Source organism: Elephas maximus, chromosome 13, assembly GCF_024166365.1.
Source record: "Elephas maximus indicus isolate mEleMax1 chromosome 13, mEleMax1 primary haplotype, whole genome shotgun sequence".
In the NCBI taxonomy this organism is placed as follows: domain Eukaryota; kingdom Metazoa; phylum Chordata; class Mammalia; order Proboscidea; family Elephantidae; genus Elephas; species Elephas maximus.
The window spans coordinates 62,453,170-62,465,806 of record NC_064831.1 but is presented as its reverse complement, the minus strand read 5'-3'; the positions used below and the strand labels follow the sequence as shown (position 1 = coordinate 62,465,806).

Sequence of the window (12,637 nt, the reverse complement as noted above, 5' to 3'; positions counted from 1 at the left end):
GCCAGGCTCTACAGAATGTAAGGGCCTTATCCCGGCAATTTTTCAACCATTTGCACTCTTTTTAATGTCAAAAAATACTGGGCTGTCTCATTAGGGGGAGAGTAATTGGGAGTGTGTAGCAAGGTATATGTGGGTTTTTGTGTGAGAGACTGGTTGATATGTAAACTTTCACTTAAAGCACAATAAAAATTATTAAAAAAAAATACTGGGACCCCACCACCTCATCCCCCACACAATAGTAATTATATTTTTGTGGCTTTGATTAAAAAAACAGATATGGATTGGAGCTCCCCAGATATTCCAGAGTCTGGATGAAGTAGGATGGGGATGGATGGGTGGAGGGGTAATGAGCGACTATCTTGAGGAAAGTCTGTAAGTGGAAATGGACTGTGGCTTCCAGACAGGGTTGGGAAGACCAGGCTGAGCTCCTTGCTCTGGAAGCCTCTTAACGCTTAGGTTCAGGGCCAAGTTGGTCATGGGGTGAACCCTGCCTGATTGGTTCTGCTGGTGAGCTCTCAAGGACCACTTCTGCCCCAGACATTTCCAAGTAGCATTTGTTCCATTTCTTTCTTTCCCATTCAATCTAAGCAAACAAAGGAATCTTTGGGTAGTATAAATGGTTAAAGCGTTAGACTACTAACCTAAAGGTTGGCAGCTTGAACCCACCCAGAGGCACTTTGGAAGACAGTCCTAGCCATCTGCTTTGAAAGGTCACAGCCTTGAAAACCTTATGGAGCAGTTCTACTCTGCACACATGGAGTCTCCGTGAGTTAGAATTGACCTGACAGCAACTAACAACAACAGCAAGCAAGAAAACATTGTAGAAGACAAGACTGACTAGTAAGAAGTCTGAATTGTGGTAATTTTGAAGGCAGTGCAGATTTTAGTTGTTTGGGTCACTGGCAGGGTCTTGGGATCAACATTATCGTGAGGGACTGGCTTTGACAATGGAGGTGCATAAACGAATGGCTTGTGACCATCCTGTTGATTTATACTGTTATCTTCTGCATGAAGGCGTTGTGGGAAATGTGTGCAGCCTTCCTTTTTGATCCTCATGGTCCATCTCTCCTCCGGCAGTCATTCTTTACCTCACTTCCTCTGTCTTCACACAGCCAGCAATGCTTACGTGTTTGATGAGCATGTCGTGAGTGCCTACTATCTACTGGTGTCACACCGGGCTCAGGGGCTTCAGGGGTGGGTGAGGCAAGGTCCCTGACCTCCTGGAGCCCCATCCAGTTGGGGAGGTAGACAGTAACTGCACTCCCACACAATGAGATAAATGCTGAGATGGAGATTTCCAGTTAGTGCTGCTGGGAGTGCTTGAAGCAGGGGCTCCTCACCTAGGCTGAGGGCGTGGCAAAGGAAGCCAACTCTGGCTGAGAAGTCCTGTTTTACCCTCAAGATGAATTTGGTTTAGAATCTATGCAAATGTTCAGGGGCAGGATTATAATCCTACCCTGTTTATAAAGCTTGGAGTCCCTGGGTAGCACAAACATTTAATATGCTTGGCTGCTAACTAAAAGGTTGGAGGTTCGAGTCTATTCAGTGTTGCCTTGGAAAAAAGGCCTGGCAATCTATTTCTGAAAAATCAGCCATCGAAAACTATGGAGCACAGTTCTACTCTGACACATGTGGGTTGGCCATGAGCTGGAACTGACTCAATGGCAACTAGCTATAAGGCTCAGCTCCCACCTACTTCAGTCCACAGAGATCTATGTCCTCTGAGCTCTTGCAACCCTGAGAACCCAAATCGCACTCTCCAGGGTCTGATTAATGGGGTTTCTGCCTCTGAAACCATGCGTAACCATGGCCAAGCCCCTTCTCATCGGTGTCCAGTTATCCCCTTGTCTGTCTGGCTGGAGTGTGTTCCTTAGAACTGAGCCCACACCGTTCTCTCCCTGCAGTGCTCAAACTCTATAATTTGTTCCATGGTTTAACTTGCACTTGCTACTGCATAGAGGCCTCTCTTATCAAAGGACAGAAGTCAAGTAAGAAACAGATAGATGAAATCTACCACATAGAAATTACACACAAGTACAGCAAAAATGTCACAAGCAAAATTAAAATGCAAATGAAAAATTGAGGAAAATATTTGCAAAAACAATAAAGGATTAAGATCCTCAATAAATAATTTATACAAATCAATAAGAAAATCATGGAGATCCTTACAGGTAGACAGATCACAGATGAATTCCAATGGGAATGTAGGGGAAAAAAAACTTCAACCTACCAGTTAGCAGAAATACAAATTAAAAGAACATATTTTGACCTATCAAATTTGTAAAGATGAGAAAAAGATAATACCCAGAATAGGGCTTGGATGTGGAGAAGCAGGCAGTGTCATACAGTGCCAATGGCCCTCTTAGTCAGTACAGCATCCAAAAAGCACTTTGGAAGTAGATTTAAAGATCCTGAAAAATGTTCATTCTTAATCCATTTATTTCACTTCTGAGAATCTATCCCAGGAAGGGACAGTGACATGAAGAATTTCTCATGAAATCATGTTAAGCCAGAAAAAATAAAACCTCTGTACTATATAAAACCCCAGTTACATAAATTATATACTTCTGCATAAATTTTTTCTTTGGGTGATTTTGGGAAAATTTTTTCTTATGGGTGATTTTGATATTTTTTTCTATATTAAATTTTCTACAATGAACATTGTCATGGATTGAATTATGTCCTCCAAAAATGTGTATATCAGTTTGGTTGGGCCATGATTCCTGGTATTGTGTGATTTTCCTATATGTTGTAAATCCTGCCTCTATGATGTTAAAGAGGGAGGATGGGCGGCAGTTGTGTTAGTAAGGCAGGATTCAGTCTACAAGACTGGATTGTGTTTTGAGGCAATCTCTTGAGATATAAAAGAGAATCAAGCAGAGAGGTGGGACCTCATACCACCAGGAAAGCAGTGCTGGGAGTAGAGTACATCCTTTGGGCCCCGGGGTTCCTGCACAGAGAAGCTCCTAGTCCAGGGGAAGATTGATGAGAAGGCCAACAGAGAGAAAAAGTCTTCCCCAGGAGCTGACACACTAAATTTGGACTTTTAGGCTACTTTACTGTGAGAAAATAAACTTCTCTTGTGGTATTTCTGTTATAGGAACACTAGATAACTAAGACAAACATAAAAAATAAAGGGGATGGGGGACACCCTGTGAAACGTGAAATGAGAAACCAAATAAATCCAGAAATTAACCTTGGGAATCCAAGGGTCAAAACACCAGCATCGTCTGTCACTTTGTAAGATTCAGTAAACATGTTGATGTGTGTGCCAAGACCTTCCATGAGGTTGAGGACAGAAGTCAGCAGCCCAGATAGCTGTGGCTGGGCTTATTTTATGGGTGAGATCACCTGGCTCTCCACTGTGTGGCACTGGGCAAGGCCTGTCCCTTGGCAAGTCTGTTTCCTCATCTGTACTTTGGTATGTGGGGAAGGGGCCATACTAAATAATCTCTGAGGGTCCTGGCAGGTCTTGGGCTGGGCCAGTAACTATTCTTGAAGAAGTGAACTTTGACTTGCCCCAGTTGCTGAGTGTGACCTAGAGTTGGGATTTGGAGCCTACTTGGTGTTTGCAGACTCCAGGTTCCAACTCCTTATCTGCTGACGGTCCTTGTTACTTATGCCCAATCCAGAGGCATAACTAGGTGTTACGGATTGAATTGTGTCTCCCAGAAATGTGTGTCAACTGGCTAGGTCATGATTCCCAGTATTGTGTGGTTGTCCATCATTTTGTGATCTGACGTATTTATCCTATATGTCTCATAAATCCTAACCTCTATGATGTTAATGGGGCAGGATGCAATCTACAGATTAGGTCGTATCTTAAGTCAATCTCTTTTGAGATATAAAAGAGAGAAGCGAGCAGAGAGAGGGGAAACTTATGCCACCAAGAATGAAAAACCAGGAGGGGAGCATGTCCTTTGGACCCGGGGTCCCTGCACAGAGAAGCTCCTAGACCAGGAGAAGATTGATGACAAGGACTTTCCCCCAGAGCTGACTGAAAGCCTTCCTCTAGAGCTGGCAACCTGAATTTGGACTTCCAGCCTCCTAGACTGTGAGAAAATAAATTTCTCTTTGTTAAAGCCATACACTTGTGGTATTTGTTATAGCAGTACTAGATGACTAAGACACTAGGGAATGGCAGGTGTTAGCACTGGCCTTGGGTTTGTGGTGCCACTAAGCAGTTTGTATTAACCTGGTATGGCCAGTGGTATATCTATGGAAAAATGGTGCCTATGGCAAGCAATGAAACTGCACTCCTGTCCAAATAAATACTAACACCCTTCTTTTAGATAAATTTACCATAATATCAGCTCAAAAATATAAGTCAAGCTTGTTAATTAACACATTGCTATGCTTAGGAAGGGCATTGGGCCATACTGGGTAAATAAAAACCATATCCTAGATACACAGCTGGTCCAATTACTATACTCCCTCTTCTTCAGTCAGCCCCCGAGCCCACTCTGTTGGGGGCCAATGTGATAGCTCTGTTGATTCCAAGCCTACCTCCAGGGCAAATGTCCAACACCAGGAAGCTGGGGGCCCTGGGGAGCCCTGTTTTTGGAGCTCATTAGTGTAAGCAGGAACCCAAATGCCATTGCGGACGGAGAGGATGGGTGTCTCCTCCTTCCTGAGCCCTCTGGGACATTTTTTTTAGTATGAATTTTTATTTTTTTAAATTGTGCTGTAAATGAAAGTTTACAGAGCAAATTAGTTTTCATTAAACGGCTAATACACAGATTGTTTTGTGACATTGACTGCCAACCCCGTGATGTGTCAACACTTTCCCCTTCTCCACCTTGGATTCCCTGTTTCCATTTGTCCAATTTTCCTGTCCCTTCCTGCCTTCTTGTCTTTGCTTTTAGGCTGGTGTGCCTATTAGTCTCCTATACATGATTGAACTATGAAGCATGTTCCTCACGTGAGTTATTGTTGGCCCTATCCAGTCAAGCCAGTACTGTAGAGCTGTCTAATCTTTGGCTGAAGGGTGGACCTCAGGAGTGACTTCAGAACTGAGTTAGAAGGATATGTGAGGCCATACGCTTGGGGTGTCTCCAGTCTCTGTCAGACCAGCAAGCCTGGTCTTTTTTTCTTTGAGAATTTGCATTTTTTTCTACATTTTTCGTCAGCTTTGTCCAAGACTCTCTATTGTGATCCCTGCCAGAACAGTTGGTATTGATACCCAGGCACCATCTAATTATTCTGGGCTCAGTCTGGTGGAGATTGTGGTAGTTGTGGTCCATTAGTCCTCTGGACTAATCTTTACCTTATGTGTTTGGTTTTCTTCATTCTCCTTTGCTCCAGCCAAGATGGGACCAGCAGGTGTTTCTTAGATGGCTGCTTGCAGGCTTTTAAGACCCCAGATGCCACTCACCACAGACTGTTATGCCAATTGAGCTAGATGTCCCCCAAGACTGTGGTCCCCAGTCCTCAGCCAGTACCTCAGTCCCTCGGGGAGTTTGAATGTGTCTGTGCAGCTTCTATAACTTTGTCCTGGCCAAGTTGTCCTGACTTCCCTGTTATTGTGCACTGTCCTACCATTCACCAAAAACCCATTGCCATTGAGTTGATTCCAACTCATAGCGACCCTATAGGACAGAGTAGAACTACCCCATTCAGCTTCCAAAGAACGGCTACTTATCTACTATCTAGTGTTTTTTCCTCCCTCGCTTGTAAACCTTTTAATGAGTTTTTATAGTAGTGGTCTCATACAGTATTTGTCCTTTTGTGATTGATCTGTTTCACTCAGCATAATGCCTTCCAGATTCATTCCTGTTGTGAGATGTTTTCGGATCCATCATTGTTCTTTATCATCGTGTAGTATTCCATTGTGTGTATGTACCATAGTTTGTTTATTCATTCATCTGTTGATGGGCACTTAGGTTGTTGCCATCTTTTTGCTATGTGAATAATGCTGCAACAAACATGGGTGTGCATATGTCTATTCATGTTATGGCTCTTATTTCTCTAGGATATGTTCCTGGGAGTGAGTTTACTGGATCATATGGTATTTCTATTTCTAGCTTTTTAAGGAAGCACCGTATCATTTTCCAAAATGATTGTACCATTTTGCATTCCCACCAGCAGTGCATAAGAGTTCCAATCTCCCTCTGGGACATTTTTGAGATGGTGGTTTGGCTCTTAGGGCAGAGTGGTACTGACCGTCCAAAGGCAATTGAGGCCACTTCCTGGTGTGAGACAGGCCCCCTCCCACTCACACTCACCTGTGGGCTAACCCTGAGGGAGTCCACCTTCCTCTAGTCAGCCATGTCAGCTCCACAATTTTGAAAGGCCTCCTGTGTTTAGCTTCCTTTCCCAGGACTGGACGGTTTATAGTAATACTGCCGGGCACTTTAGGAACTTTTGCTTTCACTAGTGAGCAAGTCTCAGAGTCCTGTCTCTCAATGTGCTTCCGCCAGGGTGGGGCTGGAGGCCTACCTCTGCCCAGCCTACCAGCTGCCTAGCACCCTGGATGAGGTAGATGGGTGTCCCTTCTGGCTCAGGCATAGGCTGAACTCAGGCTTCTAGGAAAGACAATGTGTGAGGGTCCCCCACTTCCATCAGCTGCCCTGGAACCCCTGCCTGAGCTGCCACCGCCAGACTGTGACTTCTTCAGCCTCACCCTTAAAAGCAGGGCCAGTCTTGGGGTGGGGATGAGAGGCAGGCTACCCTGGGTATGGTAGAGCTGGTGGGGCAATGTACCCCATCAAGCTGTCTTCCTGATGTGGGCCTATGTCTCCCTAGCAATCAACAAATGGATGGAAAGATGGCTTCTCTGAAGAGCCCTGTGGCCTCCACTAAGGAACTAGATAGGATTCAGGAGCACCCAGACTACAGGTGAGGCCCTTTCACATACACATACAGATTGATGGATGGGAAGCCTTCAGGAGGTGACCTGTCAGAGAGGGGACTGAGAGTCTGGCTCAGGGGTCAGGGCCCCTCAGCAGGTCTGTTAGACAAGATCAGGTACGTTTAGGGTGGTATGGCTGTGAACTGAGCAGGTCTGGGCACAAGCTGGGCATAGGCTGTCCTGGAGCTTCTTCCTCTCACCTCTCAGGGCTGTCTCAGCACACTGGGACCTAGCAGAGTCCAGGTTTCTCAGGTTACAGTCTCCTCCCTGCCCACCTGTGCTTGAGCCAGACCCCTCTTTCAGGTCAGGTGCCTTTCCAGAGCTCCTCAGTGCAGACCTCCTGGCTACAGGGAGGAGGCTGCGAGGACTGTAGTTCTGCTGGGATCATGGCTCATGGCCAGGTTCAGGAGCCTTGAGTGTGACACCTCCATCCCACCCATTCTCCATCCTCTTCCCCATCTCTGCACCTTCTACTCATTTATTCTTGGGCTTGCTTCACTGCTTGCCGCTTGGCCAGAGAAATGGGAGACATGCAGGGGAGGGCAGCTCCTAAGCATCTCTGGGAGACTGAGGCTCAGGCTGAGCATACCTCCTAGAAGGACGCTGCTCTTAGGGACCTGAGTGCCCTTCCCAGGGATGAGCTGTCTGCTCCCTGTGCTTGGCGCTTTACTGTGGCCTCTGGATGAGGGTGCCCAGCTCCAATCTCTGCCCCAAGCTTCTGGCTCAAAGCTATGGCTCTGGGGACACATAGGAAGGGCTCAAGGGTTCCTTGCCCCTGGAATGGAATGTCTCCTTTGCAGCCTGCACTGGCCGGAAGGATTCAAGGGTGAAAAGATAAAGAAGCGCAGCCAGGAAGGGGTAAGTATGTGAAGGCCAACTTCTCACTGGCCACCAAAGGAGGGGCCCTGGGCTGCTTAAACTCAGTGACTGTTGACTCCTCGGTCACCAGGGCTGTCACCAGGAAACAAAGAGCTTCATGGAGACCTGAGTGGGTGTCCCCTCCTGGGCGGGAGTGATGCATCCCCCTCCAGTCACAGACTACGTCACCAGGAGATAAGCTGTGCTTGGAACTCACCCCTTCACACCCACTGGCTGCTTCATGCTAAGTCCCTTGGGGGGCCTCTTGTGGCATTATTTACTGGTGGTCTGATCTCCCAGAGCTGCTCAGACCCAGCCCATGTGTTTACAGACACTACAGAATAAATACAACCAGCAGTACCACAAGCTCTTTAAGGACATCCCTTTGGAAGAGGTGGTTCTCAAAGGTGAGGTGTCTCCCTTGTGTGGCTGGGCAGGCCCCCAGAGTGCCCAGGGACCAGGTCCACTCCTTCGGAGCCTCCAAGGCACAATTCAGATAGGGGAACTGGCTGCCCTTTGGATGTGGTTGGTTCATTTTTCTTCAAAAGTGTGAGAAGGCTGGGCTGGTTTGGAATATGAAGTTGAATTTATGAAGTCAGGGCTTCCGAATCTTCTGTTCTACGCTTATGAATGATGGTTTTTTCCTGCTCAGGCTCTGGCTGAGCCCAGGAAACACATGCAAGATCAAGGCCCTCTCCTCAGGGCAGGGCAAGGCAAAGGGTTCTTCCTGAGGTAGGGCGAATCCAGGCTTGGGGGCCTAGGACAGGAACCTGTCCAGACCCTTTGGAGCATGGGTGGAGAAAGAGGAAACTTCTAGCTCTCTGGTAGTGGGGCAGTCAGGGTTCTCAGGAGAAGGGTTTGTGAAGGTGCTGGGGGAGTGGATTGTTTGGGGCCTTGGATTGGGAAGGGGGAGTCTGAGGAGGACAGGTCCTGAAGATGGACTCTGGACTTCAGTGTGTGCGAATGCAGGCCCTGGGGTGTCCTGGGGTGACCTTACTCAGCAGACTTCTCTCCTCTGACTTCCCAGTGTGCTCCTGTGCCCTCCAAAGGGACCTCCTTCTCCAGGGCCGACTCTACATCTCCCCCAACTGGCTCTGCTTCCATGCCAGCCTCTTTGGCAAAGACATAAAGGTACTAGTGAGTGGTAAGGGCTGCCATGGCCCAGTGAGGCCAGAGCCCCCTGCCCTGAGGGCACATCTCAAGTCCTGCCTGTCCCTCTATGTGCTGTGCACCTGGTGAAGCCTCTCGCTGGTTGGATGAGCAGCTGCAAGACTTCCCATTCGGTGTCCAGGGAAGCAGCCTTGCCCTTTCCAAACAGGGTGCCTCATCTAGACCTCACATCTGGCCTGAGATGGCCTGTATTATTATTCTGCCTGTAGGTGTCTCAGAAATGCCTTCGGAATCAGAGTCCAATGTCACGTTTAGGGCAGCAGAACGTGTAGCCAAGAGGTAGTTCGGGGAAGTCCATTACTAGAATATGGGATTCACCAGAGCAACTGTCCTTGGCCTCCTGGATAACAAAGGCTAATCTGAGAGCCCAGAGCAGCATGTGCTGCCAAGGTTGGGATGGGGATAATCGGAAGGGGAGCCTGGATGAGGCGGAAGGTTCAAATACTCCCCACATGGGACGAGGCTTCTCCATGGTGTTCATGCTTGGCTCATTGCCAGCGGTGGTTAGGGCCCCATGTAGGGAGCAAAGGGACCATGTCCTTGGGGCAGGTCTTGAGAGGAGCATGCCTGTCCCTTTTCAGGTGGTCATTCCTGTGGTATCCGTGCAAACGATCAAAAAGCACAAGATGGCACGACTCCTTCCCAATGGACTGGCCATCACCACTAACACCAGCCAGAAGGTGAGCGAGTCCCTAGCCAAAAGCCCCCTCATCAATCTCCCCACCCCTGCTTCAAGAGTCCCATAGCCTGACTTTGGAACCCCAGGCCTTCACTTCTCTCTGCCCTGCAGCTCACCAGTAGATGTTTCAGGCCCTAATAACACACTGGAACAGAGGTTCCTAGGCAGGGGGACCCTTGACGTGTCATCAACCCATGGAGGGGGGCTGCTGGCATGGCAGGGGTCTCATCTTCCCCCACCCCTTTCTGTTTTCTTTGTTCCAGTATGTGTTTGTGTCACTGCTCTCCCGGGACAGTGTATATGACATGCTGAGAAGGGTCTGCACCCATCTACAGGTATGGAGCTCAGGGGCAGAAGTTGGACCAGGTGGGCTGCTCAAGCCTGGGCTTGGGTCTTGGGTCAACGCTGTTAGGAAGATTGCCCCCCCCCCCATTTCTGCAGCACAGGGGACAGGGGACAGGGCAGGGAGAGGGGAGTAAAGGCTCAGCCCAGTGTCCCAGGGGCAGTAGTTGGACTGTGTGTCTGTGCGTGAGCATGCCTCTGAGGCTGGTGGGGCCTTGTGTGTCCCCACGTGCATGCCCCACCTGTGCCTCCTGGAAGCACAGATAGACAGGAGCGCGTAGCTGCTTCTCAGCGTGCCCTGCAACTCCCTCTGGCCTATGATGAGGAAGAGGAGGAGGGAGGGGGAAGCCGCATGGGAAGACTCCTCTGGATCTGCTGCTTTGCTTCAAACTCTGGGTGCGAGGCTTCATCTGACACAGAGAAGTGGCTTAGTTGGAGGCAAAGCTGTCTTGGGGAGTGCTAATGCCTTCCTATGCCAGATGGACCAGTGACCCCTGTTCCCCTTCCTCCTCAGCCTTCCAGCAAGAAGAGTCTGAGCGTGAGAGAGTTTCCAGAGGAACCTGAGTGCAAGTCTCTGGTGAGAGCTGAGGCTCGGAGCAAAGGCTGCTGGCCTGAGATCACCTGGGGCTTGGTGGCTTCGGGGCACCCAGGCAGGGGCTCACAATACAGAACTGGAGCATCACGCTCGAGGGCCTGCGGCCATGCTGTACCAGGGAGTCCCCTAGACCCACCCCACTTCTACCATTCAGAGCTCCTAGTCCTGGGCAGATTTGCTGCCTTTCTGATCAGAACAGGTGTTCAGCACCAGGAACACTGCCCAGGTTGGATCCCACACTTGTACAGACACAGGACATCTTCTTCCCCGTGGCTGAGTCAGGAGGGCCTTCAAGAGGATAGAGATGTCCTTGGGGAAAAACTCCAAGGCTATCACTGTAGAACCCAGACAGACTAACTCCAGATTTGCAGAGGTCCCAGGGACCTCCTTTGGCAGCTGGGGCCCTAAGTAGGCAGAGCTGAGCTTTCAGAGCAGGGAGTGGGGGTGGAAATGACCTGAGGGTTTTTGAAGCCTTCTTCGGTAGCTATGAAGCGTTTAGCCAAGCACACAATATGCACAATGCCATGCAGAGGTAGAATGTGGTATTCTCATTTTGTTGATAGGGATCTGAAGGCCCCCTGCCAAGGTCAGGGACATGCTTAGGGTTTGAGCCATGATTAGAAGGAACCATGACATAATCCATTTAAGACACATTGTGCCATGCTTTGTTCACTCGGTTGATTTGGACATGTACCTGAGTTGGCTCATGTCTAAAATATCACTGTGGTTCCCATTAGCAGTCTTCAGAAGTGTTGTTTCCTGGGACCACATGAGGGAACTTGAAGGAAGTGTTAAGCTAGGGGTTGCAGGGAAGAGGGAGGCCCCTACTCAGCCACAGCTTGAGCAGGGCCTTCCGTGAGCTCTGGCCAGACTTCAGGGTAGGGTGAGGCACTGGTTGGTATCAATCTAATTAACACCAACTACATTTCCACCTAGACCTTCAGTTTCTTATCTGTTTAGATCTGGAGAACAGCTGCAAGTGAACTCTCTCTTACACTTCTCCTGCCCAGATGGCAAGTGGAGAGCTGGTGTGAATGGCAGGCGGGACATGTGTGAGCTGAAGAGAAGCAGGGTGCTCCTTGGTCAGGACTCTGCTCCTCGCTTCTGGCAGGAGGGTGGAAGAGGGACAAGTTGGCAGAGTGGTTCATCATAGCAAGGGAGCAGACAGGAGAGACATGTGGCTACTACAGCAATGGTTCCCCGTGCCTGAGTACCTGTTTCCACCCCTGGCTAGGCAGTCATAGTGGTCATTTCTAAAGGGAACTCCGATAAACCTGGTACCAGCCCCTTATGGCATATAAGATCCTAAGGGCCATGGTGAGACAGCCTCTCCCACCTTCTCTGCAGGAAGTCCTCATCCCCGAGATGAAGTGGAGAAAAGTGTGCCCTGCCTCCAGGACCCTGCCCCTCCCAGAAAAGATTCATCGTATTCCTGGGGCATCCAAGGGCTCCACGGACAGCTTCTTCCCCTCCGGAAAGCCTCCAGGGTCTGGTGAGTTCAGGGGGGCTTCTCCATGGCAAGGAGTCCCTGGGTGGTGTAAATGGTTAAATGTGTGACTACTAACCGGAAGGATGGCAGTTCAAACCCACCCAGAGGCATCTCGGAAGCAAGGCCTGGTGATCTGCTTCTGAAAGGTCACAGCCTTGAAAATCCTGTGGAATAGTTCTACTCTGCATCCCTGGGGTGGCCAGGAGCTGGAATCTACTTGATGGCAACTGGTTTGGTTTTGGTTATCCATGGCAAAGGCTTGCAAAGGCTAAGCTTTCCCTCCTCCACCAACACAGCCAGCAGGGCTTCTGAGAGCTGTTGCTTTCTTTCTTTTTGCAAATCCGTAAGGGAAAGGCAGGAGCCCAGGCAGGCCCGGGCAGCTCCAGGGAGCGAGGGGAGGCTGGCGTGCCCCTGGCTGGCCTGGGGTCTTGCCTGCCCCGGGAGGGTGCCTGACTGCTCTCCCATTGCAGAGGTTGCTGTCTGTGAGGAGGACACGATGAAGGAGGAGCCCAAGAACGACATGGAGCTGAGGCTCTGGGATTACCGGCTCCTTAAGGTCTTCTTCCTGCTGTAGGTGACAACACCGGGGGAGAAGGCAGACCCACCTGGGCGTCTAGGTGTTGGGGGCAGGGGCCTTGGTGATGAGACATCATT

General features: G+C 49.4%; 1 protein-coding gene across 6 annotated transcripts in view; it reads left to right on the top strand.

The window, feature by feature from the left end:
- GRAMD2A (GRAM domain containing 2A) overlaps window positions 1-12,637 on the top strand; it is a 44,217-nt gene that overhangs the window by 27,008 nt on the left and 4,572 nt on the right. For 5 of the 6 annotated variants that reach the window (XM_049905966.1, XM_049905970.1, XM_049905968.1 and 2 more), the window contains 9 exons: window positions 6,745-6,837; window positions 7,651-7,708; window positions 8,040-8,115; window positions 8,736-8,839; window positions 9,460-9,558; window positions 9,821-9,892; window positions 10,414-10,476; window positions 11,842-11,986; window positions 12,454-12,553. In XM_049905966.1, coding sequence (XP_049761923.1) covers window positions 6,745-6,837; window positions 7,651-7,708; window positions 8,040-8,115; window positions 8,736-8,839; window positions 9,460-9,558; window positions 9,821-9,892; window positions 10,414-10,476; window positions 11,842-11,986; window positions 12,454-12,553 — 810 coding nt within the window. The remainder of the gene's footprint in view (window positions 1-6,744; window positions 6,838-7,650; window positions 7,709-8,039; window positions 8,116-8,735; window positions 8,840-9,459; window positions 9,559-9,820; window positions 9,893-10,413; window positions 10,477-11,841; window positions 11,987-12,453; window positions 12,554-12,637) is intronic. The other variant, XM_049905971.1, reaches the window with a different exon arrangement.